At 53.7% G+C, this 27184-nt stretch overlaps 1 protein-coding gene across 2 annotated transcripts in view; it reads right to left on the bottom strand.

The window, feature by feature from the left end:
- Nucleotides 1-8653: 8653 nt before the first annotated feature.
- Nucleotides 8654-27184, bottom strand: part of PRMT8 (protein arginine methyltransferase 8) — a 70191-nt gene continuing 51660 nt past the window's right edge. For both annotated transcript variants that reach the window (XM_055566062.1, XM_055566063.1), the window contains exons 7-10: nucleotides 22842-22957; nucleotides 16684-16834; nucleotides 10222-10343; nucleotides 8654-9457 (exon numbers count right to left, since the gene is read on the bottom strand). In XM_055566062.1, coding sequence (XP_055422037.1) covers nucleotides 9374-9457; nucleotides 10222-10343; nucleotides 16684-16834; nucleotides 22842-22957 — 473 coding nt within the window. In that variant the 3' untranslated portion in view covers nucleotides 8654-9373. The remainder of the gene's footprint in view (nucleotides 9458-10221; nucleotides 10344-16683; nucleotides 16835-22841; nucleotides 22958-27184) is intronic.

Below are 27184 nucleotides of genomic sequence, written 5' to 3'. Positions count from 1 at the left end.
GGAAGCCTGGTGTGTGCAGTCCAAGGGGACATGACTGAGCGACTGAACGACGACGACAACAAAAGCAGAGCTAACACCCTGCTGGATGCGAGTGGCCCAGCCCTGGCCGGCCGGCAGCCGAATCCTTAATTCCATTTCCTCTCGGTTATTAAAATGATTTTCCATGAGATAGTCCCGGCTCAGCAGAGCTGCAGACGAATAATGGAGCTGAGTGCCTGGAGGAACCTGGCAACCTGGCTATCCCCTCCTCATCTGCTGTGTGCTGGCAAAGTCGTGGGATATTGTTGTGCTATAGTCCTAGTGGGAACTTCTCTCCTCCCCAAGCCTTTATTTCTCACCCTGACCCCTGATCTCCCAGCAGCCAATCTACTCTCCCCCCTAAAAAGTCCAGAGCAAAATCTCCTTGGAAAGCTCTGGGCCCGGAATTTTCCTGGTGGTCCAGTGGTTTTAAGACTTCGCCTTCCAATGCAAGGGGTGCAGGTTCAATCCCTGGTCAGGGACTTAAGATCCCACATGTCTCCTGGCCAAAAAACCAAAACATAAAACAGAAGCAATATTGCAACAAATTCAAAAAAGACTTCAAAAAAAAAGAAGAAATCTCTGAGCCCAGGGCCACAAAATAAGAGGCATAGAGCCACAGAATCAGCTATTACAGCTTTGCCAGCTGGGTGGATGCCTGGAGACTGTTCTAGGCCGACACCTTCACTCATAAGTGAGAACCCAGAAGCCATTCATAAGTGAGAACCTTATGAACCCTTCATTCATAAGCCAGAACCTCAAGGCCGCGTGTTAGGCAGGTGCCAAGAGCAGGAAGAATGGGTGCTTGCACCTGAGAGGAGCATCGCAGCCATAAGTCTTCATCAGCTCGTTTGGCAAATATTCCTGAACATCTGGAAGAACTTTGGTGGGCATGGTCTATACCTGACACTGAACATAAACACAGATGAGAGGCAGAACCTGTCCTCCAGGAGATCACCGTCGAAGGAGACACAAGAGCAGACACTGAAAATACAGCAGGTCCCACACCTGGGCACATGGAGACACGGGGAGCCGGACGGGCTCAGCCAGCCCGTGTGTCCCAGCCCCGGAGGGGCTCAGGTGGGCCCAGGTCAGAGCCACAGTCGTGACCACGGTCATGACAGCAAACCCATGCCCTCTCACCGCATCCCCATCACGGCTCCCACTTACCTCCATCAATGTCCCTGCGGAAGGGGAAAGGTTATAGCCAGTTTGCGAGTAGAGGAAATTGAGGCAGGGAAGCTGCAGGTCACACAGCCAGGAGGTTGTGGGGAAACTGGGGGTTGAACCTGGTGCTCCAGCCCAGAGCCCACATTCTACTGTGCTCCAGGCTCCTCCCCTCTTAGGGGACCTTGGGTCCTCTGTGATGACCCCGGGGGAGCCTCCCTCCACCATGGGCTCCAGGTCTGCAGATGGCCCCAGTCCTGAGTCCTATTGAACAGCCTGGGGTCCTCCAAGCCCTGGCCCTGCTCTGACCTCCTACCCTGTCTCTAATCTGTGCATCCCCAGGCCAGCTGTCAGAGTCACTTCCAGGCAACAGAGGATGGTGGGCCTTGGCCACTTGGCCCCTGGAAGCAGCACTCTGACCCACTGTGTGCAGAGGCTCAGCTTAGAGGGGCTTCTCCCTCCCAGGGGCTCCTGCACGCTCTTGTCCGGAGCCCTCATTTCTGAGAAAAGGGAGCTACCATCTCACCATGCGGGATGTGTTCCTGGGTCAGCTCACAACAGTCTGGGACAGAGGTGTGATCATCACGGCATTTCACAGAGGAAGGGTCCACCCAGGAGACAGCAGTTCTGGTAACTCACTGCAGTGCTCAATTGTTGGCCGGAGAAGCCAGGCTGCAGCCCCAGCTCTGTTTACTCCAAGGCTGGCTGGAGTTCATCCATGACCGTGAAGCTGAGCGGGAGCCTGAGAAGCCTGTGTCTTTGGCTTCAAGCTCCATCCAGCTGAGCTAACCAACCGTGGCCAGAAAGCAATCGTCATAATGTCAGAAAGCCATTACGACCCACGGAGCCGCTGAAAGACGCTTCGAGAGTCCTTTCTGTGAGTGGAAAGTGATGCTGGGTGTCATGGTCCCCTGGAAACAGTCGCAGAACAATCCCCGAGCACACATCAGCCTGGCTCAGACCCTTCACGCCCTCCCGCTTCCCAGACAATTACATCCTCCGAGCCATCTGTGTGGGGAGAACAGTGCGACGTGACACAAGAAAGGAGGATGCAGACGATCTCGGAGCTGCACAGGTCGCCCCTCTGAGGCTCCCTGCTGGGGAGCGGGCAGTCCTACGAGGCAGCCACCTGTCCCCCTGCCACTCCCCACCACAGCATCCGGAGAAGACTCCCCTCCACCCTCTGCCCGGGGCTCCCAGGGGCGCTTCTGCCAGGTGTACTTGCCGGCACTTTTTCTGTAGCTGATTTCCCGAACTAGGCAATAAGTGAAGTCCATTGCCATTTTGCAGGGAAAGCAGCCGCCAAATTGAGCTCATTAGCTTCAGAGCACATGCGGCCTGCAAACCTTATCCTGTCACTTTCCTGATTACAGTCCCAGTGCTTTCTCACTGACCGAGGAAAACGTCTCCCTGACCTGGACACGGGCTCCGGACCGTGGACCCTGGCTGCATCCCACGCCTCCCTTCTCCCCGCTCCCCCAGTCCTGGCTTTTCCCTGGTCTCTCCTCTTCTTTCCAAACAAGCCTCCCTCTCTGGACGCCTTTGGGTGGGGCCTCAGCACGTGTCACTTCTGCCAACCGCATCCTCTACCTTACCATCCCCTCCTCTTCTGCTTTTTCGAGTTTCCGTTTCAAGTCGTGTCTTCAGAGAGGCTCTTGATCTCCTAACAGTCTCTACTCCCTCGTAGCACGTATGACCCTTGTGGAGAGTCTCCTCCTAGCATCTGCTCCTCAGGAGGGACCGACAAAAGTTGATGGAACGAGAAAGTTGGAAGAGATTCCTTGCGTAGCTCTCCTGGGTCCACCTGAGATCAGGACTGGAGCCACTGTGTTCAGGATGGCCCAGCACCCACGCCTGACGTGGAAGCCACGGCCAGCCTCCCAAGGTCACAGATGTGAGTGTATCTCCCTCCCCACCCCACCGCTCAGGCAGGACTTCCGCATTTGGTGATCACACAGGATTCATTGGAAAAGCCCCTGATGCTGGGAAGGATTGGGGGCAGGAAGGGTAAGGGGGTGACAGAGGATGAGATGGCTGGATGGCATCACCGACTCGATGGACACAGGTTTGAGCAAACTTCGGGAGATGGTGAAGGACAGAGGAGATGGGTGTGCTGCAGTCCACAGGGTTGCAAAGAGTCGGACACAGCTGAGTGACGAAACAGTAACAAAAGGATTCCTAGGCCACGCCTTCCTCCCTGCACGGCGCGCTCCTGGGAAGCCCACTCCAGCCCTGGGCACAGGGAAGGACCTCCTGTTCTGTCCTCCTGACTCACCACGTCATCGTGGCTCTGTGCTTCTGTCACAATAATGATGATTTAAGACAGTGGGGTATTGGGCCGGTTATTTCCTGTTCCATGTAGCCAGACAACTCTGGAGCGTTTCTGTGGCTGTTACGCCATCAAGAAAGGGTTGTCTCACTAATCCCCACCTCCTCCCTTTTGCTGGTCCCCAGAAAGTTAGAGGCACTTTTGAGCCTCTAACTCTGGCCGTCAAAGAGAATGGTACCCCATTACACCAACTGGATGTATTATTTGTTGTTATTGTTCAGTCACTAAATTGTGTCCGACTCTGCCACCCCATGGACTGTAGCACACCAGGCTTCCCTGTCCTTAACTATCTCCTGCAGTTTGCTCAAACTCATGTCCATTGAGTCGATGATGCCCTCCAACCATCTCATCCTCTGTCACCCCCTTCTCCTCCTGCCCTCAATCTGTCCCAGCATCAGGGTCTTTTCCAACAAGTCAGCTCTTTGCATCAGGTGGCCAAAGTATTGAAGCTTCAGCATCATCCTTTCCAATGAATATTCAGGATCGATTTCCTTTAGAATTGACTGATTTGATCTCCTTTCCATCCAAAGGACTCTCAAGTGTCTTCTCTAGCACCACAGTTCGAAAGCATCACTTCTTCGTCTCTCAGCCTTCTTTATGGTCCAACTCTCACATCTGTACAATGACTCTTGGAAAAACCATAGCTTTGCCTAGATGGACCTTTATTGGCAAAGTAATGTCTCCGCTTTTTAATATGTTGTCTAGGTTTATCATAGCTTTTCTTCCAAGGAGCAAGTGTCTTTTAGTTTCATGGCTATTGTCACTGTCTGCAGTAATTTTGGAGCCCTCCCAAAATAGACTCATATTATTAACCCAAACCAAATATGACTTTTCCTGGGGGAAGCAGTGTGTGTTGAATTCCAAGGTGAAGTGGACGCTGCAGGTGTCCACTGCTCCTCTCCATGCAAACCAAGCCTTAGGCCAGGTGGGTCTCCAGGAGGTTCTTGGAAACGCAGGTAGAGAGCCAGAAGCGGGGGCCTGCAAAGAGCAGCCCAGGCAGGCCTGTGACACCTCGGTGACAGAGTAGCGTTTAGCTCTAATGGAAGGCCACGCATGTCTTGATGCCAGGCGGTCACTGCCTACCGGGGAGCTGGGAGATGAACATCAAGATCGCAGGGAGACACGTGTGAAGCCTTTAACGAGCTAATGAGCACAGTCACCATGCAGGCCACTCCCACCCAGGGCTTCTGGCAAGAGTCTACGTGTGTGTCGCCTGCAGGGCTGCCCGGCTCCCTGGGCCTAAGCCCATAGCCCTGGGATCTGGCCAGCTGCTGACCATGGATGGTGGTGCCTACTGCTCCCCGGGGACCTTCAGAGGCCCACAGGCCTCAGGCGCTGGCACCCAGCCATGCTTCTCAGTGTCAGGACTGGAATGCAGGCAAAATGTTATTACTATAGCAACCATAACTGGAATGTCCATCATACTTTCAGTTTCCAGATGTGTTTTCTGGTTCTTTCAGTTGATTTCCTTGGAGTCTCGGGGAGGTGCAGTGCCTGGCCCAGACTCACATAGTTAGCAAGCAGCAGCACCAGGGTTTGACTGGGTGGTTTGGCTCCAAACCTCTGTCATGTGGCAAAGTTGTCCAAGGATGGATGCTTGCCTTCAGAGCAGGGGTCCGCAGGGGCCTAGGTCCTTGACTCAGCACCTTAGGGGCCTCTTCTGCCCTGTGGACTCTGGCTGCCCTTGAGGCCGAGATGTTGGCTGCACCCTAGAGGTTGGTAAAGATCCTTTTCACTTCTGCAGTGAGACATGATCCCTCGATAGAATACAAGAGGGGTCCAGGCCTCCTTCTCTGAACGTGACGGCCTGGGCCCCTGTGGGCGTTTGCAGAAGCAGGCAAATTAAGTGTGATCTCTTTCTGGACCAGCTTGGGAGGCAGCCCGCCTCACCACGACCTGGACACAGCGTGCATCACCTGCCGAGGGGTCAAGACTGTGGGGGTCGTGGAGAGGGGCTGTGCTTAGGGAAAGTGGCTGAGGGACCCTGTTTCTTTTCAGAAAGGAGCAGGCCCTGCCCACCTAGAGACTGACCAGCAGGCGGTATGGACCAGGAGTCCCAAGGGCAGGGACGGGGCTGTGGACTCTGTTGCCAGTGTCTGGCTGAGCCTGGAGCCCATGCCTTTTCCAGTACACGTTTCTTTCAGCTAAATTTCAATCACTGAACAAGTTGTGTCTGGGTCTCACCTGAATGTAGGCTGATGGCTCCCAATGGGATGGGGGCACAGCAGCCTGGGTGGCTCTGGACAGGGGACCGGCATGTCCACTGTGGTCAGGCTGCCCAGCCTCAGGAAGCCAGGCTCATCCCAGTGGTCTCAGGACCACAGGCGAGGGTCTGGGCCCAACACACCCAAGGGTCTAAGGTGAGGTAGGAAGCTTCACAGGTGGGGCTGCACTCAGAAACCAAGGCATGTGGACAGGTGCCATTCAAGATGCCAAGTGGGGAGCAGGGATTCAGAAAAAACAGTCTTTAGGAAGGGAATTCAAGAAACCAGGCTGGGGACCCTCCACGCTATAGAGAAGGTGGAGAGAACAAGATAAAGCCCCAACCCTGTGTGGGACCTGAGACTTAAAGATAGGAGATAGGGCTTCCCTGGTGGTCCAAGTGGTTAAGAATCCGCCTGCCAATGCAAGGGACACAGGTTCCATCCTTGGTCCAGGAAGATCCCACATGCTGAGGGGCAATTAAGCCCACGAGCCACCTACTACTGAGCCTGTGTGACTAGAGCCCATACACCGCAGCAAGAGGAACCACTGCCATGAGAAGCCCACACACCATGACTAGAGTAGTCCTGACTCCCCAGCTAGAGAAAGCCTGCGCGGGGCCATGAAGACCCAGTGCAGTCAATAAATATATTTTTTAAAAAGATAGGAGATAAAGCAGAGCAGAAACCCAAGGATCTGAATTGGTCAGAAGGCCAGGGACAGACTCCTGACCAGGGGACCACCCCAAGGCACAGCGATGGGCTGGAGCCAGCTGTGGGTTGGCTGGGTGCTAAGTGTGGTACCCAGAGGAGAGGAAGGCCACAGAGACAGGACGAAGGGGAGATGGGCATCTCCTGAGGGGCACAGATAGAAAGGACGGGAACCTGGAGCCCTTGAGTCACGCTGGGGTGCGTACTGAGGAAGTCAAGCCAGTCTGCTGTCACCGTGTAGACTCCACCTGCAACCCCACCTGCAACCCCACTCTGTCCAGGGGAAATACGGGCAGGACGAGAAAGGTCTCTGCCCTTGGAGCTTGTGGTCCAGCGGGGAACCTGGACCTCAGTGGACCTCAGAGCAAGCAGCGAGGGGCCCGTGTACAAGCAAGCCAAAATCAGACGAGAAAAGGGGCATCGCAGCTGCAGGCTTGGGGAGAAGTAGGGTGGGGATGGAATGGGGAAGTTCCCCAGAGAGGGAGGAGAGAGACACGGAGAAAGTCACTACTGGGTTTTGTAGTCTCAAAAGAATGGAAGAAAAAAGGAAGGTAGGAATGAAGGAAGGGAAGGCGGGAGAGAGAAAGGAAGGAAGGAAAACAAGGAAGAAGGAAAGAGAGAGGAAGGCAGAGTTGGGGAAAACAGGTTTGACAAGTGAAGCGGTCTCTGTGGAATCCCCAAGGTCAAGCTGAGACCTCATCCCTACAGAATGTACTTAGAACGGACACTGCTTGTTTCCCACTGAGTCAGGGGAGATGGCAGTCCCACTGCGGCGCTCCCACGGGCAGGAGGGAGGGGGCTGCTGTGGACGTGCTCCTCCATGTCCCCCAGGCTTCACTCTTGGAGCCCCAGGAGCTAATACAGCAGGCGCTGAAGGCCCAGGGCCCAGGGAGGCCTCTGGGGTGCTCATTTCTCGGCTGGTGGCTGGAGAGGCCCGAAAGACTGCCAGTTCTTTGCTCAGCGTGGGCCTCCCTTCCAGGCCCCCAGGGATGTCAGGGACACCTGCAGCCCCCAGAGGCCTGGAGATCCTGGAAGCGCATCCTCCTTGCTGGCTCTCGGCGGCCATGGAGGATTTGACCCCATGGACCAGGGATGGAATTCTCCAAAGCTGGATGGACAGGATTGCCTACTCCCATACTCCCACCACAGGGGGTTCCCCTCGAGTGCCCTCTGGGGGACCCCACCCCTGGTCCTTCCTCGACCCCCTTCCTTCTTTTAACCCTCTTACTGTGGTCCTCGAGTTAAGTTTCTCTATTTCTCTTGTCCAAAACACATGATGAAATCATTCCATGATTTGCATGCATGGTATTTGTCTCTAGTTATAACGAGAGGCCCCCCCCCAGCTGGAAGGGCAGAGGACGGAGCACAGGGTGGGTGTAGGGGGGCCGGGGGGTGCAGAGGGCAGCTGAGCAGGCCTGGAGATGGGGTGTCTCCTCCATGACCCCTCTCCTCCCCGCCTCCCCCACCCTGGAGCCCAGAGGCTCAGCTACCAAAGTGGAGGGGTGAGGGGGGCCCTGTGCTCAACCCCAGGGCTCTGGGGAAGCCAACATGTACGCACACGCTCTAGTGGTAAAGAAACTGCCTGTCAATGCAGGAGACATAAGAGACGCGGGTTTGGTCCCTGGGTCGGGAAGATCCCTGAAATAGGAAATGGCAACTCACTCCAGTATTCTTGCGTGGAGCATCCCATGGACAGAGGAGCCTGGCGGGCTACAGTCCATGGGGTCACAAAGAGTCAGACACGACTGAAAGACTTAGCACACACACAGTGAAAGGGCAGGCCCACTGCCGCTGGAATCAGTGGTCATGTTCCCTGGCACTGCCATCCAGAAACCCCAGCCCAGAATCAGGAGCTCAGCCAGCACCTCCTGCCTCCTCTGGACCCTCCCAACCTTTCTTGCCCCTGACTTTGGTCCCTCTCCAGGCTATATCTGGCCTCCCATTCCAGAGCACTCGATGTTAGCCCATGTCCCCTGACCCCCACTCCAGAACCCTCCTCCCATCCCCGAGGGTCACAGGGGATATGCCCTCAGACAGGTCCCAGCTTTACAGCTCCCTCACCAAGCAGCCACCTTCCTTTTGAGAGCAGCGCCATCGGCTCTTCTGTTCCACTGTGGCCTCTGACCTCCTCCTGCACCCCCGCCCCAAGCCCCCAGAGCACGAGGAATGCAGCCGCCCATCTCTTCACTCTCGTGTGCATTTATTGAGCGCCCACGGAGTGTGCGGTCCTATGCCCAGGGTTCGGAGCCACAGTCTAGTCAAAAGGAGACCGGAGCTAATACAGAGAACGTTTCATAGCTGGGAAGGGCCGGGGACGGGAGAGAATCACAAAACAAATTTCTATTGGAAAGCAGCAGAATCTCCTCTGAGAGTAATATATATTCTACGCACGCGCACACACACACACACGCACACACACTCCTGTAATGAACACGGACGTCACCCGCTTGACTGTATCTGCACACACATACAGGTGCGCGGGGTTAAGTAACTAACCGGGATGGTGTCCGCGCACGCGCACGCGCACCGCCGCACGCGCGTAGAGTCTGTCTTATGCTATCAAAGACACTAGTCTCCAGGTTCTAGAGAAGCAATCTGACCTAGATGCCTGCAGCATGCAAAACTTGAGGATCCGAGAGTCACGGTTAAGGAGGACGATGGAGACACGCGTGGACTCCTCCATTGGGGCCCGGCTGCTGCGCTGGCCGTGGCTCAAGGTCGGGAAAACAGAGCCTCTGAGAAGGGCCCCCCAGAGCAGAGCCGAGGGGCTGGGGGCCCTTGGTCCAGGGGCAGGGCCCTCGGGAGGCCGGCGGAGTTCACCAGTCTCGAGGGCACTCCAGGATGGATCGTGTCGTCCTGCAAACAGGGTCCCTGGTGGTCGAGCCGCAGATGGAGGCGAGTTTCCGGGCTGGCTCGCTCGCTCGCTCTCTGCAGCCTCCCACGTGTGCTAACGCATTTTGTAGTAATTAGATACAGATGTTTCGCACAGCTGTCCCTTAAAATCCAAGTCTACTGTGAAATCGAGGTCTCGCTGCAAAGGAGGAGGAGTCGAGGCGTCAGCACCAAGGAGCCCTGGGACCACGCCCCTCCCCGCAGGCGGAGGGCCGCGCGCATCTGAGCTGCTAAGAGTTTCCAGCTCAGGACACCCCACAAACAGCCCTCACGAGCCTCTTCCGGAGCCTCATTATCCTCTTGGGAAAGTCGTTGGTTTCTAACCTAAATCTTTCCTGTGAGAATATAGAAATGTCCCCTCCGGTTTCAACTCGGGAGGAGTGGAGCGGTTGCTTCTCAGAGGAAGAGGCCCCAGACAACCCCCTCCCCCACCCCCAACCTTGGCATTTGCAGGGCCAGTGCCCGCACCGCACCCGGGGAGTGAGGGGGCGGGCCCAGAGAGAACCACACCATCCAGCCCACCAGGCCAACTGGAGGAATGCGAACTTGTCTTCCAGGCCACCAGACACGGTGGTTTCCTGGCTCAGCTCATCCCAAACGAGGTGAAACCCATGGCCACAGTCTCTGCTCACGGAACCCCTCTCATCAAGGGCTGGAAGCTGCCCTCATGGTGGGGAGAGTCCCAGGGGGCCCTGCAGGAGGGCTCCAATGCTCCAGTTTTAAGGGGTCCAGGTTGGGTGTTTCTAGGGTGCCACACCTGCCTCTCTAACACCTCCCCTGTAACTTTCCTGATTGTGTACAAGGTGCCCAGGTCCCTGCCAGCCAGTGGGGGAAACCCCTCCACGTCCCTCCTCCTCTCTGTGCCACCTCCCCCTCCAAACCCCCAGCTCCCCCAGCACTCACCACGTTTTTGGCATTTGGCTTCATGGATATAGTCCCGTAGATCTCCTCCCCTCTCCGGACAGTGAGATAATCTTCCAGGTAGAAGACGGTCTGCTTCCAGTGGGTGTAGGGGGCATCAGGGGCTGAGGGAGAGAAGGGAGAATCACAGGAGATGCCTCCAGGGACTTTCCTGGTGGTCCACTGACTAAGACCTCTGCGCTCCCAGTGCAGGGGAAAGTGAAAGTCACTCAGCTGGGTCCGACTCTTGGCGATCCCATGGACTATACAGTCCATGGAATTCTCCAGGCTAGAATACTAGAGTGGGTAGCCTATCTTCTCTGGCGGATCTTCCTGACCCAGAAATCAAAACAGGGTCTCCTGTACTGCAGGTGGACTCTCTACTAGCTGGGCTACCAGGAAAGCCCCCAGTGCAGGGGGCCAGGGTTCAACTCCTAGTCAGGGAACTAGATCCTCCATGCTGCCGCTAAAAATCCCACGTGCTGAACTAAGACCTGGTGCAGTCAAATAAATAAGTATTTTTTAAAAAGAGAGAGAGAGATGTCTCCAGAAGGGCTGGGACCCCACCTGGAAGCTGCTGGGTTTCTTCTGCGACACGCTGAACACCCTGCCCAGCCCTCTCACTGGGTCAGGCGCCCAAGTTCTGGCAGGCCTCCCCACTCAGCCCAGGGGCTCAACTTGTCATCGACTCCCCATGCCCTCCAGACTGAGGATCTTAGTGGAGAACCAGAGGAGAAATCAACTGACATTACAAGGTCATACCAAGGGTGGTATTAACACAAATGAATCTCAAAATGCTGTTGTTTCATTGGTTCAACAGAGTGAAGACTTGCAGACAAATATAGGGGAGAGATACAGAGGGCAGTCCATCCGGTCTCCTGTTAAATGACACCACTCACACCAACTCCACGGCTAAACCAGTTTCCCCAATTTCATGGATATTCCAGCCCTACAAATAGTTTTCTCTGCCTGCCTCTCTGTCCTAGATCAGTGGTTCCCAACCTTTTTGGCATCAGGGACTGGTTTCGTGAGAGATAATTTGTCCACAAACCGGGGGTGGGGGGTGGCTTCAGGATGATTTCAGTGCCCTACATTCTTAGGCACTTTATTTCTATTTTATTACATTGGCTCACCTCAGATCATCAGGCATTACACCCCAGAGGTTGGGGATCCCTTCTATAACCCATCCTGCTACCCTTGGCTCAGGCCTGCTGTGGGGTTTCGGCCGAGCCTTCCTAACCAGATAGGGTAAAAATTCAGAATGATTTTCCTTCTACTGACCCAATGCTGGTCCACAGCTCATACCTCATGCATGAACCAAAGTCACACTGACGCTCGTACCTCCCATGAAATCCCATCCATCCTCTGGGCTCATGACAAATTCTACGACTAGATGAGGGGTCCTGTCCCAGCCGCTGCCGTCCCTTGGACACTCTTCCTTCCTTAACCACCAGCCTCTCCCTTCCTCATCCTCCAAGGTCAATTCTCGGGAGAGCCTCACCTGACCACCCAGCTGGATTAAGGGCGTCCTGAGCCTGTGTGATTACTGTAGGGGCCACACCGCTGCATAACCATCTCTGTCTCTTTTTACCTTCTGTAGTCTCCACAAGACTGCAACCTCCATCAGGACAGAGGTCTGATGGACTATTACTATTACACCCTTGGAGCCCATCACCACACTTGCTAGGTCTGTGAGCACCGAATACATGACCGATAGTAAAAAGCCAGAGGGGGTCTGGTGTGAGGCTTCAAGGTACCCAGAGATGTTCAGCAACTTTGAGACTTTAGAACCAAAGGGTTGTAGAAGAATACATCTTACAGCCAGTTCCTCTTGTTCTGCAGGCTCTTACCTTCCTCCACCAGGAGGCGTGACTCATGAACACCGATTCATTCTCTTGCCTTACAACCAGAGCTGAAGGTGGGAAGCCTTGGGGAGGAGTTTTAAATATTTCAAAGGCTGTCACAAGAAAAGTCTGTGGCCTTATGGATGGCTCTGGAGGCAGAACAAAGGCTAGGCCCTGGACATCATCAGAAGGCAGAGTTTTAATTCGCAGGCAGAACTGGGGCTGTCCCTCAGTCGTACCGGCCACTGGTGGTCCAGCCTGAAGGAATTCACACACAGCCTGCCTGGAGATTTATCGCACCCCCAGTGGGACCAAGATCATTCAACCCTCAGGATCTATTTTAATGGTGGTGAAGAGTCTGTCTGTGTCCTTCGTAATAGACTAGCTTGATCAAATGTCAGTGCTTTGAATACAGATCTGAGTAGCCTTCAATGTGTGTGTTTGGGAAATCGATGCAAAGTCAAGGTCATGGGGAGGGGAAGCAGCCTGAGCATTTGGAAGGGCTTGAAGGAGAATCATGAACATGGAGTCTGTGCTGCTCAGATTGTGAATCTCCAAACACGTCCAGCCTTCCTGGCCTCCAAGGCATACTGCTGTCCATGGGCAAAGTCCAACTGTTCCCAGTACCTTCTCTGCCAGTGGCACCTAAACGAATTGTCAAAAGATAGTTTCCGGGGTGTGCAGAGATTGGCAGTGAGTGAGTGATAGCACTCTCGCCGCCACTGCCACCCACGCCAGCCCAGACAGGTGCCTCTCCTGTTCTTAGAGACCTTCAGGCAAGGAGATTCCAGCAGCTTCCTCTGTCTCCTAATCAGATGCCCTGGGAGACTCCCAGAGACTTCACTGACTCAGATCTGCCTGCCAGCGAGCCCAGACCATCCGCCTCTGATGCTGGCCCCCCCAAAACGTGCCAGCCTTGAGTTGGAAGAAAGGGATTTTTTTCCCTCAACATCAACATTAAAAGGTTAACAACTTCCCCAAACATCTCATTTCTGTAATGGGTCCACGGACTCATTGTCTAAAGCAGTTTTTTCAATCTGGGGCCTCCATCAGGGTCTCCAGGAGAAGCTGATTGCAATGTAGATGTTTTGACTCTGGTCCTAGGGATTTGAAATCAGTAATTCTAGGGTGTGAGAAGGGGGCAGATTTGCCAAGACATAAAAATCTCATGTAGATACACAACCAAGGCCTCAACGGCTGTGCAGATCCAGTCCTTCACACCCTATACATCTGTTGGGTGGGTATCAGTGAAAAGGACATTTAATGAGGCAACAGGAGGCCCAGTGTCCAGCCTCCTCCTGCACTGGGACTCTGGCACTCACGTTCTACATCTGCAGAAGGTTTATCTCCTGAGGGACTGTGAGGATTAGATGATGGGAAGCGGGGGAAGACCGAGTGTGACCATCTCCTGTTGCGCCCAGGTCCATGTTCCCAGTGTAATTATCAAGAGCTCTCCTCTTTACTCTCAAGCTGTCCTCAATTGAAAGATGAATTGCATGGTCACCTTAAATACAGATATATTCATATAACATATCAGGCCCAGATCAGTGGTTATTGACTCTTTGTGGAAAGCGGTATGTCATGTCATTTATCCATCAACTATGGCTCTGGTTTGTAAAGCAGGGCTGCCACACTTGGTCTGGAATGTTCTAGGATTGATTCCCCAGAGAATTGCTGTGCACAAAGGTGAGCTCTCAGCATCACTGTGGACCACGACATCCGGAGATGTGGTCAGTGAACGGGCTTTTCCCTCCCTCCCAGCCCCAACTACAACTGTCAAGGCCATATCAGTGGCTTTTAAATTTCCATTATAATGATACTGTCATTCACTCCCTCATTCATGCATTCGCTCATTCATTCATGCATTCACTCCCTCATTCATGCATTCACTCCCTCATTCATGCATTCGCTCATTCATTCAGCAGACATCCACTCAGGATGCTTATCATATGCTTGACATGGTCCTAAAAGTGGGGAACAGCAGCCAGTACAGCCTTGCCCCACGAGATCCAACAGCCTATGTGAGAAGACACTCGGGTAGCTGGCCATAACGTCCAGTGGGAGTTGTGAGTGGTTGTGACAGAGGCTGGGAGTGGGGCACACAGGAGCCGGTGGGTACGAACAGAGGGCCCTCTCACAGGAAGATTTTTCCTGGTGCTTTTGGAGTCAGAGTGGAATCCTGCCTTCTGGTCTCTTGCCAGTGATTAAGGGGATGGTAGTTCTTTCTGGAATTTAATACTTCTTCAGCTGTAAATTTGTAATTCTATTCCCTAGGGTTTTCACAAGCTTTTCAGAGAATTCAAGACTATGCATGAAGAAGCTTCTTTGACCTGGGAAGCTGACTCAGTGTCACAGGGTAGCCAAGATGGGAAAGCAGCTGCCAGGCCATTGAAGTCCATCCGGGCCATTTCACTCATAATGAGCCCAAGGCCCAGAAAGGGACTCACTCAGATTTATCTCCACTGCCGGCCGCCCTCCCTTGCTGATTCCTGGAAAAACTAGTACTTAACCCCAGGTTGCTTCCACTCAGCACCGCCCATCCACCCACACAGTCTCCCCAAGCGGCCCAGTTCACATATTCCACCCCACCCGCAGAGGATATGTCCAGGGGGCAGGGCCGCTAGGCCCGCCGGCTGGTTGGCACAGCCCAGAGCCCTGCGTGGCTGTGCCCGTTTGCAACAGCTTCTGCCCAGAGCTTCGGGGGGAAGACGCGGGCAGAGCCATTAGCAGGGATGGTTTCCAAGCTGCACAACGAGATGTGCTTTCCAGTGTGTCTCCTGGAGCAGCTCCAGCCCCCGGGGGCCCATGGGGAGGAACCACTTAGAACAACCTGCGTTTCGGCTCAAGTTCAAAGCTAGCTGAGACCAAACAATACCTTATTTAGGCCTATACATACACATAAAACAACTTTTTAAAAATATCAGGGGATAATTAACCCAAAATTCAGGATAATGTTCATCTGGAGGCGATGTGGGGAATGGGATAAGGGGACCATCCAGGCAGATGCAAAGATGTGGATAGCATTGACATCCTTGAGTTAGGTAGTAAGCTCACAGGGATTTATTTTGTGACTCTGAATTAATTTAATCTCCTGTGTTATCAGTCATGTCCAACTCTGCGACCTCGTGGACTGTAGCCCACCAGGTTCCCCTGTCCATGAAATTTTCCAGGCAAGAATACTGGAGCAGGTCACTTCCTACTCCAGGGGCTCTTCCTGACCCAGGGAGCGAACCCATGTCTCCTGCTTGGCAGGCAGATTCTTTACCACTGAGCCACCTGGGAAGCCCCCTGAATTAATTGACTTACATTTATTAATTATAAACCTTATTGTATTATGCTTGTTAATAATGTATTTCAGTTTAATATTTATATTCTAATTAACAATAGTTTATCTCATGATATTAACTAATACATTTACATTCTACTAAAATAAACTTATTTCTAGTCACTATTTCATTCGAATTAATAATACTTTATTTACAATCTAGTTACTGAGCTAGGTGGCAAGTTCACGAGTGTTTGCTGTATTAATTAAAACGTAAGCAAAAAGTGAACCGCGCGTGGCAGTATGTCATGAGCCATGAATCAGGATTAATCTATTTCTGTGCATCTGGGGTCCCTAAACACAAAGAGGAAATACTCTTTCCTCGGTGGTCAGAGTGCAGAGGGTCTGAGTAAACCCGACTGCCAAACCCATGCCAGCTGGTAAAGATGGTAAGACATCTCTTACACGCTGGATCAAAACCCTATGCTGACATCCACCAGAAACAGACCATCTCAGGGAAAGAAAGACCCCAGCTGGGAGCTAGCTACAATGCTGGAGCCCAGGCATTAGAGACACAGAACTCTTTCCAGAGAACCCTTGCCCCCTGACTTTCTCATCTCCGGCAGCAGGGTGGGCGGGCCCTGCGGGAGGCATATCCCAGGGATGGAAGAGGGAGAAACAGCAATGTGGCTCCACCCTTGGCCTCCAGTCACAGCCATGATCCTCCAGCAGGCTCCTCCTCAGCCCCACTGCCCCACCCCTCACCACTGAAAGGCTGAGTCCCACCCATCTGTCAAGGTCCAGGTGAAATATCCTACTCCCTGTGGGCTGAAGGGAGGGGAGCGGCTGATAATGACTGGGACCAGGGTCCTCTGGTTTTCCCGGGATGAGGAGGCACCAGGGCTGGCCTGGCTGATGGAAACCAGAGGACTCCACTTGATGGTCAGGAGCATCACCTCTGGAAGAAGCCCTCCTGTGAGGAATTAAGGTAAATCTCTTGCCTGCTCTTTGCCACAAGAAAGTCTCACTCCCCTCCATACCCTCTCCTGCACACAGGAGGTGCTCAGGAAACACTAAATGAATAAGCGTGCATTCAAAAAGGCAGCCCCAGCACCTGCCCCTGCCCACCCGACACTGGCTCTCAGCGCTGGCCACAGCTGCTACAGTTTTTTACCTTCTTCTCTAGCAGCCAGAACTGTGGCATTCCTCCAGGACTGGAGAGGCTTGCGAGGTGCCAAGTGAGGATCCCTGGCTGATGCCCCCCGGCCCTTGCCCCATGTCCAGGCTGGGGAGATCATATCCTACAGAGCCTGGGCACCAGGCCGGGTGGGTGTGGAAGGCCAGCAGGAGGCTCACCTGTGGAAAACCCCATTTTCTTGTGGCACTTGGTAAACTCGATATTGAAATAGGTGACCAGGGCGTGGACGTAATCGTTGCGCTGTACCTGCAGGCAGAAGGCAGACGTGAAGGACAGCTCCTCCGTCTTCACCGTGTAAATGTCCACCTCCTGCAGTCCAGAGGAGAGAGAGTGCAGGTCAGCACCTCTTCCGGGTCTGGGTCCCGCCTGAGGCTTCATCCCCCAGGGAGACTATAGACCGCAGACTCCCCTGGGTGTCACATTTCTTGGGACCACGTCCCAGGCCCACCCACCACCCTCCCCATCCTTTCTAGGGTGGAGTCTGCTCAGTGCATGCATGTGTGCATGCTCAGTTGCTCAGTCCTCTTCGACTCTTTGCAATCGCATGGACTGTAGCCTGCCAGGCTCCTCTGTCTATGGGATTCTCCAGGCAAGAATACTGGAGTGAGTTGCCATTTCCTCCTCCAGGATCCAAGGATCCAACTCAGGTCTCACGTGCTGCCAGGTGGGTTCTTAACCACTAGCGCCACCTGGGAAGCCTCGTACTGGGGGGCAAATTCCAAGGGGTAGGGTAGGGAGGTGGGGCGCCCCAGAGCCACTGCATTAAAGCAGCCACCTGCTCCATCAAGCCCTCCTGGGTTCCAGCAGAGCTGACTACTCATTTCCCATCGACAGGAGGCACTGAGAATCGAGCCCACACGATCACAGGCTGAGCCAAGGGAAGTCTGCTGACCATTTATCACCAGCCGGACAGTTAAATACATAAAAAGGGGAAATAAGAGGCGAGACTTTTTCAGTTCTAGCTGGGAATGGAGAACACAAGGAACTGATAACTCTAACCGTTTCAGCCGGGAAGTGACTGAAAATCAATCTTGGGTGGCAGCAGGAGTCATGAATGATGGTTTGCAGTGTGGTGTTCTCTCTGTGCAAAGGATGCTGACCTGATGTGGGCCAGCTCCAGTAAGACAGGACAAAGCTCCCCAGGCATCCAGACCACTCTTGGTGAGGTCTAACTGCTGGGTTGCACAGTAGGGACCTCTGTCCTGAAAGCTCTGTGCAAGCCAGACAGACACCTGTGTGCCTGGAAATGGTTCCCAAGGGTGTGCCTGAGCCCCAGATGATGGAAGATGCTGGGAATAAGTAGGAGAGAGGGGTCTCAGGGGAGGGGGGAGGAAAGACAAAGAGGCTTTTATCTCTACAGGTTTCTAGGATGAAGAAAGGAATCCCCGGACCTTCAAAACCAAGTCCTGCCTCCACAGGGTGGACAGAGGCAGAGGCGAGGCCAAGTCAGCGGCCAGCCCAGAGTGCTATTACGGTGCAGGGTGGCAGCTTCAACACCCGATGACCTGTTGGTTGGGAAGAGGGAGTGACTGTAGGTGTTGGGGACTGCGGGGGCCCATGATGTTGGTGACATCACTTCAGATAAGCCATGCTATGCTTCTAGAGCCTAGGGATGGGGAACAAAGACTAAAGGTCCTTGTGAGGCCAGGTCAGGCATCCAGAATCCAGCAGAGTCAGAAAGCTGGTCCCCTGTTACCCTGGGAATGCGTGAGCCCTAAGAGCATCCCCAGGAAGTTAGTGGCCCTGGACACCTGACCACCCCCAGGCAGGATTTGCTCACTGCCTACCAGGTGGCCAGTCCTCCCTGACATCTCCAGTCAGTAGGTCCTGCTTCAAAACCAGCCTCTGTATCTTTCACCCACAGAACAAGCCAATGCCCACTCCCGCTCCCCCAACTTTCTCTTCTGTGTAAACGGCCTTTCCTAAGTCATGATTTCATCTCCTTCTCCCTCCTTGCTGGGGCTTCCCAGGTGGAGCTAGTGGTAAATAACCCGCTTGCCAATGCAGGAGATATAAGAGACACAGGTGCGATCCCTGGGTCGGGAAGATCTCCTGGAGGAGAAAGTGGCAACCCACTCCAGTATTCTTGCCTGGGAAAGTCCCTGGACGGAGGAGCCTGGTGGGCTACAGTCCATGGGGCTGGAAAGAGTTGGCCACAACTTCTAGCCTAGGGGGTCCCTTCTAGTGGGGACCTACTTCTAGCAGCTGTGTGCTGTGTGTGGGCTCATTTGCCTCCTGACCCAGGGATCGAGCAGGCATCTCCTACACTGGCAGGCGGACTTTTTCACCATTGTGATGCCTGGGAAGCCCCACTTCTAGCAGCCTCTGACCTCAAGGACCACCCTGCTGGCTCTTACTGCCTTTAGGCAGGCAAGCCCCTCCTCCACTGAGCCGCTCTCAGAATCTTTGTCCTTTCCACCTGGGACCAGAGTGCAGGGGCCGGGGGTGTGGTGGCGGGGGGTGTCCTTCATTCTATGTCACCCTGTGAGCTTGGGCCATTGCCCCATCGGGGAAGCCTGTCTAGCTCCAGCACCTGTCAGCTCACACCATTGGACATCCCTCCTGTGCACGTGTCTGGAGGTCCCTCCAACCCAACAACTCTCAGAGCACCGGAGCTTAACTGGGTTTTTGTTGGGGGCTTCAGCTCAGTCTCCAGGGCTGGGCTCATGGTGTCTACACTCACTAGCTTCTCCATCTCTTTCTCCATTGGGACCAGTCCACCTGTCTCCAGGCTCCTCCCAAAGTCCCTGTCCCTGTCCCTGTGCCCTTGGCCACCAGCCCAGCCTGGTCTTTGTACACTGCTTCTGGCTCAGCTCAGCGGTCTCACCGCCTCTGCCCCTGTCCCCACCATTAGACCAGGGCTCGTTAGACACGGGGACTGGACGTGATGGTCCGCGCACCCTCGGTGTGTGACCTGGCCCCTAAAACTCATCATTTTCCTCCTAACACTGTCTTCCCGCCTGACGACTCTCCCTCCCACCCACCCCCAGGCCTCCCCTTCAGTGTGCTTTTGTGTGTGCTCAGTTGTGCCCGACTCCATGTGACCCCATGGATTGTAGCCTGCCGCTCCTCTGTCCACGAGATGCTCCAGGCAAGAATAGCTCCTCTGTCCACGAGATGCTCCAGGCAAGAATATTGAAGTGGGTTCAGACCAACCCACCAAGCTAAGATGGATTCAGACTATGCCGCTCCCTGGATCTAAAGCCTTCCAGAACTTTCTAGGACTCACCTATAAATATCCCAGCCTCTGGGCCTGGACACAGAGAGCAACCTGGGAAGTATGCTGTGTGACTCACCTGGACTTGGTTTCTTCCTTCTCTGGCCTCCCTTCACTTCCTCACCACTCTCAGCGTGCACAAGAGCACACATGCACGCATATGCACGCGTGCACACACACACACACACACCCACACACACCACCCCATCTATCAGGGATTCTGTCTCTATGGGGGTCTCAGATGTCCATCATCAAAATGTCAGCCACCAGTGCTCTGGCAGCATTCTCTAGGTCCTCTGGACATTTGCCTCTAAACAGGGGCCTCTGCAGAACAAAAGCCGTCCAGACTGAAAGTCTGATATACATTAAAATGGGCAAGACAGAGGGGCAGCTGCTCTTTTGGAGTGCCCCTCCCCCGCCTGCCATCTGTGCCTCAGAGACACAAGGCCCTCTGGGTCGGATCCCCCCTCCTCTTAGACTCAAAGTCTCCAGAGTCAGACCCATCACCTGCCCCCCAGAGCCCTGATCCCTCTGCCAGAAAGCTTCCTCTTTCTGCAGCAGCAGCAGCAGTAGCTCTGAGACCCCGGGGGGACCCCTGACGAGGCCTCAGGCCACCCCACCAGGCGCAGGGCTCCGCAGGCATCGGTGACTCTGAGGAGCCAGGCCGCTGCTGTCCCCACTAAGTCATGTTACAAACGGACGTCTCAGAGCAGAAGGCTGGTCAAAACAGAGTCTTAATTATCATCAAGTGTCACAAGCCGCAACGTTAATAGCGATGAAAATAGCAATTAAGTGTGTGAAGAAGGGCAACTGTTTTCCCAACAGACCCGGGAAGACAGTGCTGAGCACATTAGAAAGAGCTGATGGATGGCTCTCCCGGTGGCGGAAGCAAACACAGCCAACCTTGCCCTTCTCAGAGAGCACAGGAAGGAAAGTGACTGGCCGGGGAGGGCCCCGAGCTCCAGTTTCTGCCATGCCCCCAGCCCCAGGCTGCACTCAGGAGAGACCCTGGCCTGTTCCTGGCTGGGAGGGGGAGAGGAAGGAGGGGAGACAGAGCAGGCCAGTCCAGGACCAGCAGTGGGCGTGCACAAGGGCTGTGGCCACCCCTGCCCGGTAGGGGCAGAGAGTGACCTGGGAAGGAATTTCATCCCCTGTGGGAAAATGCTTAATGGCTCCATGCAGCTGCCGTGTGCCATTTGGGCAAATTCAATGGCACCAGGCTATTTCCACTCATACTACAATATTTGCAGGAATGTTTTGCACCATGGGTGAATTATCTGCAGTGTATTTTGCTGGACCTGGGCTTCCCTGGTGGCTCAGGTGGTAAAGAATCCGCCTGCAATGCAGGAGACCCAGGTCCAGTCCCTGGGTTGGGAAGGTCCCCTGGAGAAGTGAATGCCTACCCACTCCAGTATTCTTGCCTGGAGAATCCCATGGACGGAGGAGTCTGCCCTGTAGACCCCCACGGCTCCACAGTTCATGGGGTCGCAAAAAGTCAGACAGGACAGAGCAACTAAGCACATGATAGTTCGCTGGACCTTGTTTGGAGCGCCAGAAGGGAGAAGCTTCATGGACAGAGGGGCTGGTGGGAAGAAATAAAAGGACGTCTGCTCATCGTCAGTCCTGCCTGGACTCGGAACCGGCCGAGGTAACAGGTGGCAAAACCCTCCAGCGCGAGGCCAAGGCTCTCAGGCAGGATGAGAGGGAAGCATCCTTTATCTGATGGGACCTGTATGAGGTTCGCCTAGTTTTATTTGTCCTCCAGGGTCCCTTCTAAATCCAAGATGACAAAGGTTCCTTATGAGGAACACAGTGACCACGGACTGGGGACTGACTGCTCTCGCCTGGACAAAGCAGAGGTTTGCATTCACCCTGCAGGAACCTCCCCTTCCCCCAGTGGCCCTGGGCTCTTCCCTGTCCCACCCACCAGAGCTCCTGGAACTGCAGCGATGCTCACTGGACCAGAGCGGGCAGGTGTGTTTCAGCAAAATGAGGGCTGGGGGGAGGGCCCAAGACAACTGACACAATGAACCTGGATACACAATGAACCCAGATTCTTAGATTAAAAAGTGAACTTGAACCCTGTGAAACGGATGGCTTTCCGGACTTTAAGAAAGCAGTCAAGTACCAGGAGTTCGCCTTGGGTCTGGAGGACAGATCAGCATGTGTAAATGCAGATACTTAGACAAAGGGCTGGAAAGGTTAACCCATTGTGTGGACAGTGGTCACCTCCGGGGGGAGTGTGGGGCTGGAAGGGTGGGGAGGTCACGGAGCGCTTTTATTGGTACCCTCGCGAAAGGGGTTTCCCAGGTGGCACTCGTGGTAAAGAATCCACCTGCCAATGTAGGAGACACAAGAGATGCCGGTTCGATCCCTGGGTCTGGAAGATCCCCTGGAGGAGGAAATGGCAACCCACTCCAGTGTTCTTGCCTGGAGAATCCCGTGGACCACGGAGCCTGGCGGGCTACAGTCTATGGGGTCTGAGTGTACACGCACACAGCACAGTTGGCGAGTTTTGATATTTAGTAATAGGAATGCCCTGGGGGAGGACCCTGGTGGGCAGTTCTCCATCTGCACTGAAGACGGAAAGCCGTGGAGGACAAGATGTGAAGCCGTGTACAAACCAGGGAGCCCAGGATGCGGTGAGCTCTGCCCGGCCACGTCACAGGTATGCTTGGAAGCGGGGGAGTGTGACGCTGACTGCATAGCCGATTGAGGTTTGGGATTTCTTCCCTAAAGCCGCCATCCTGCTCCGAATGGGGGGGCTTCCCCCGACCTGAGCCTCCAGGACTTCTCTCTCTGATGCTCCCATTCCCCCTACACACACCCCCGCTCACATCACCAGGAGACACGCACTGACCACCCCCCAGCTGTGCCACCGTGGAGTCCACTGGCCCTCTTTCGATAGCTCTGCTCAGGGCCAGTGCCTACTCTCGTTGGTCACCCTGGGCTGCTGGAGGCTCCGGCCAGCCAAGGTGGCCATGCCTCACAGCCTGGGGCTCTGCAGGAGCCCGCGTAGCTTTGACCCCAGGCCTGAGCATCCAGGTGGCACAGTAGGCTTCCCTCACCCCCAGGCCCACACAGGATGCATCTGCAGACCTTTATTAAACAGGCGTTGGTCACCACTTGCTTTGGATCCACGATGTCCACCAGGGGCTCCTTCATGGCAACGTCCCGAATACAAGTCATGTCAAAGCCATAGACGTTCTCCCACCCTGTGGGGACAGAGCGAAACGTGAGGGCCAGCAGCGGGACCCCCCCAGAAGTCCCTGGGCCCCCCTGAGTCCTAGAGGGTGATCGGCAGCTTGTGTTCCCTGGTCTGACGACAGGAGAGGTGCTTGCCTGGTGAAGAGTTTCACAAGGTGCCAAACGGTCCTTCACACCATCTAATGTGCACAGGTCCCAATTTAGGGTTAGGAAAAGTAAAGCTCAGAGAAGGTAAGAAACTTCTCCGAAGTCACACAGCTAGACTCCTGTCGGGCCAGGACTAGAACCCAGATTCCTGACTCTTCTGTATCTGCTCTCCTCCCTTCTCTCTGAGCCTCAGCATCTCCTAAGAACTCTCTCCTCCACCGTCCCCATTTCTACCCACTGCCTCGGCTCCATCCCGCCCCATAGCTATAAAGCCGTCTCTCTCCTTCCTCCCATCCCCACCTACTGAAGCTCTCATGAAGCAGAAAGAAACATGGGATTTCCTGATTCATGAAACAGGCTGACGTTGGAATCCCAGTGCCATCTTTTACTAGCCAGCTGCTGCTGCTGCTGCTGCTGCTGCTGCTAAGTCACTTCAGTCGTGTCCGACTCTGTGCGACCCCATAGATGGCAGCCCACCAGGCTCCCCCATCCCTGGGATTCTCCAGGCAAGAACACTGGAGTGGGTTGCCATTTCCTTCTCCATGCCCTCATGCAAATCTCCTAGCCTCTCTGATCGTCCATTTTCTCAACTGCAAAATGTGAGGTGGGGAGCCGGGGTGTCCAGCAGAGGCCTTGCTTTTTTCACACACCACAATGTCCTCATTAGGACCCATCCCGTGAGACATATCCCCCAGGTGGGGCACAGAGCAGCCCAGCAGTGCCCCTTTGCCCCCAGGGGCTGCTCATAAGATGCATTAATCAGGGAACGGATTCAGGGTGCAGGGTTGGAAGTCAATGAATACAAGTCTGATGATCCAAGTGTTGGTCGCTCAGTCATATCAGACTCTTTGCAACCCCATGGACGATAGCCCACCAGGCTCCTCTGTCCATGGGATTCTCTAGGCAAGAATACTGGAGTGGGTAGCCATGCCCTTCTCCAGGGGTTCTTCCCGACCCAGGGACCCAACCTGGGTCTTATGCATTGCAGGCAGGCTCTGTACCATCTGAGCCACCAAGAAGTCCATGATGGTGCCAGATCACTGGTAAATGACGATCATCACTGGTACCACTGATTGATCACCCAGCCCTGGCCGGACCCATCACTGACTCTCCCCAGCAACCGCATGAGGATACCTCGATACAGCAGATGAGAAAATGGGGCTGGCAGCAGCTGGCGCTCGGCTTACATGCATGTGGGATACTGGGCTGGTATCCCACAGCAGGGAAACCGTGGCGCTGGGGTGCAAACCCTGTGTCCTAACCCTTCAGCTGCACCAACACAGTCATGAAAGCAAGCAGGAATGCCATTTGCTTGCCCCACAGTGCAGAGCTGTCCCCAATCTTTTTGGCACCGGGGACCAGTTTAGTAGCTCAGCTGGTAAAGAATACACCTGCAGTGTGGGAGACCTGGGTTCGATCCCTGGGTTGGGAAGATCCCCTGGAGAAGGGAACGGCTACCCACTCCAGTATTCTGGCCTGGAGAATACCATGAACTGTGTAGTCCATGAGGTTGCAAAGAATCAGACGTGACTGAGTGACTCTCACTTTCACCGGTTTCATGTAAGACAATCTTTCCTTGGACAAGGTTGGGGGAGGTGGTTTCAGGACGATTCAAGTGCATTACATGTGTTGGGTGCTTCATTTTTGCTATTTTACGTGAGCCTCACCTCAGATCATCAGCATTAGATCTGGAGGTTGAGGATCCCTTAGCGGAGTCTAGTTACTGGGTGGCTGAATCTCACTTGTTCGTCTACTCAGAGGAGTTTAGAAATACATTGAACCAGACTTGCTTTTCTCTTAAATCTTACAGGATTAAACTATTTTTAAATGTTCACCAAACAAATGGAACCATAGGAAATTTATGTCCCTCTGTGTCTTTAGGAGATGGGGGTGAAATGAGGGAGGCGTGAACGACCAGGGAATGCTGTGTTCCTTTTACTCAGGATTTTTTCAAGGGCACACAAAGACTTTCCTTGGAGAGAAGAGGCTGAGGAAATAATCATCTCCCAGAGGGCAAGCACTTGTGCAATTTTGGCTTGAGGATTAGATGCCAGTCAGCTCCCATTCTATACCCGAGGCTGGAGCCAAACTCCCAACTGAACCTATCTACATTTGGGGCTTCCCTGTAGGCTCAGATAGTAAAGAATCTGCCCGAAATGTGAGAGATCTGGGTTCGATTCTGGGTCAGGAAGATCCCCCAGAGAAGGGAATGGCAACCCACTCCAGTATTCTTGCCTGGAGAATCCCATGGACAGAGGACCCTGGTGGGCTAGAGTTGATGGGTTACAAAGAGTCAGACACAATTGAGCAACTAACACTCAACATTTGGGAAAGTGTGGCGACAGCTCCAGAGAAGATCCCCTGCTAGAATCTGGAAAGAGCTGTCCATGCTTACCCAGGTAAAACATGCACACCCACACACACTTTTTTTAAAACCCTTTCTCAAGACACCTACCGCTACACATCTGCTCCTCCGCCCTGCTGTAAGTTAAGGCTCTGTGAAAGTATCTGAGAGTCCATGTGAAATGGTTAAAATCCTGGGTTTGGGCTTCAAATCTTGGCTCTGTTTATTTGCTGTGCGACTTTAGGCAAGAGTTTAACCTCTCAAAGAGCTGGTTTCTTCTTTAAAATAGAGACGATCAACTTACAGTTACCGGGGGATGCGGTGGTACGGGGGGAGGATTGGGAGAAGGGATAATTAAGGGATTTGGGGATGGACATACATCAGATCAGATCAGATCAGATCAGGTCACTCAGTCATGTCCGACTCTTTGCGACCCCATGAATTGCAGCACGCCAGGTCTGCCTGTCCATCACCAACTCCCGGAGTTCACTCAAACTCACGTCCATCGAGTCAGTGATGCCATCCAGCCATCTCATCCTCTGTCGTCCCCTTCTCCTCCTGCCCCCAATCCCTCCCAGCATCAGAGTCTTTTCCAATGACTGCATTGCTATATTTAAAATGGATCACCAGTACAGCACAGGGAACACTGGTCAATGATATGCGGCGGCCTGGATGGGAAGGGGGTTTGGGGGAAATGGATACATGTATATGTATGGCTGAGTGCCCCTACTGCGCACCTGGAGGCATCGCCCCATTGTTATGCTCCAGTATAAAATAACAAGTTTTTAAAAATGGAGATGATGATGATGATGTTGCTCTATAGGGTTGTTATGGGATCAAATGTGATGATATATATAAGGTTCACAGCAGGTCTGGTGCAGAGAAGGCCCTTGAGATGTGATGGTTACTGTAGTTAGGTGGTTGAGCTCTGGCTTTGCCATCAACCAAGCTCGTGACCCTGGCAGCTTGGCCCCCTTCTTTCCAAATTGTTTGTAAAGTGAGGAGTGTGGTCCACTGGTTCTGTGTTCCAGAATCATCTGGGACACTTCTTAAAATACAGATTCCTGGACCATAACCAGACCCACTGAATCAGAATCTCCAGATTTGGGCCCCAGGGAGATGAGATTTCCAAGTCAACATAGGCAGTTCCAACCAGTTGGTAATCCTTGGGCTCCACGATCTATGAAGTCCCTTGCAGTCCAATTTTCAAATGGACTTAAAGCTTCAAATGGCCACTGGGACATCTCCAACCACTCCCACCTGTGGAACCCCTCTCCTTCTGTATCCTCAGCACCTGCAACAGAGCATCTGGCACAGTACAGGTCCACCAATAATGTTGGGGTTTTTTTTTAATGAATGAATTAAATTTAATGAATTTATTCCCAAACATTCAATGCCTGCACTGCTTCACAACACCTGGTTAATTCATGTCTGATCTTCCCGGCCAGATGGCCCTACCTCCAGTTATTCAGTGAGAGATTATCTAGGACTTAAGGTTTTTTCCTCTCCTTTCCACTGACCATGCATTTCCCACTAGCTTCTCCACCATGCATGCAGCAGGGATGGGCAAGGATGCACATCAAGCATATTAATTTTTTGTTGCAATTGTCTTATCTAGTAAATGAGTGAATATGGAGTGAGGGTCATCAACCACCAGGAAAGGGTTAGCTAACTTTCTAGGGATTCAAAAATAATAACAAAAGACCTGTGAAATTTAGTTTATGGATTGAAACAAACTCTTGAA

The sequence above is a fragment of the Bubalus kerabau genome, chromosome 1, assembly GCF_029407905.1.
Source record: "Bubalus kerabau isolate K-KA32 ecotype Philippines breed swamp buffalo chromosome 1, PCC_UOA_SB_1v2, whole genome shotgun sequence".
Taxonomy (NCBI): domain Eukaryota; kingdom Metazoa; phylum Chordata; class Mammalia; order Artiodactyla; family Bovidae; genus Bubalus; species Bubalus kerabau.
This window is presented reverse-complemented; position numbering and strand designations above follow the sequence as displayed.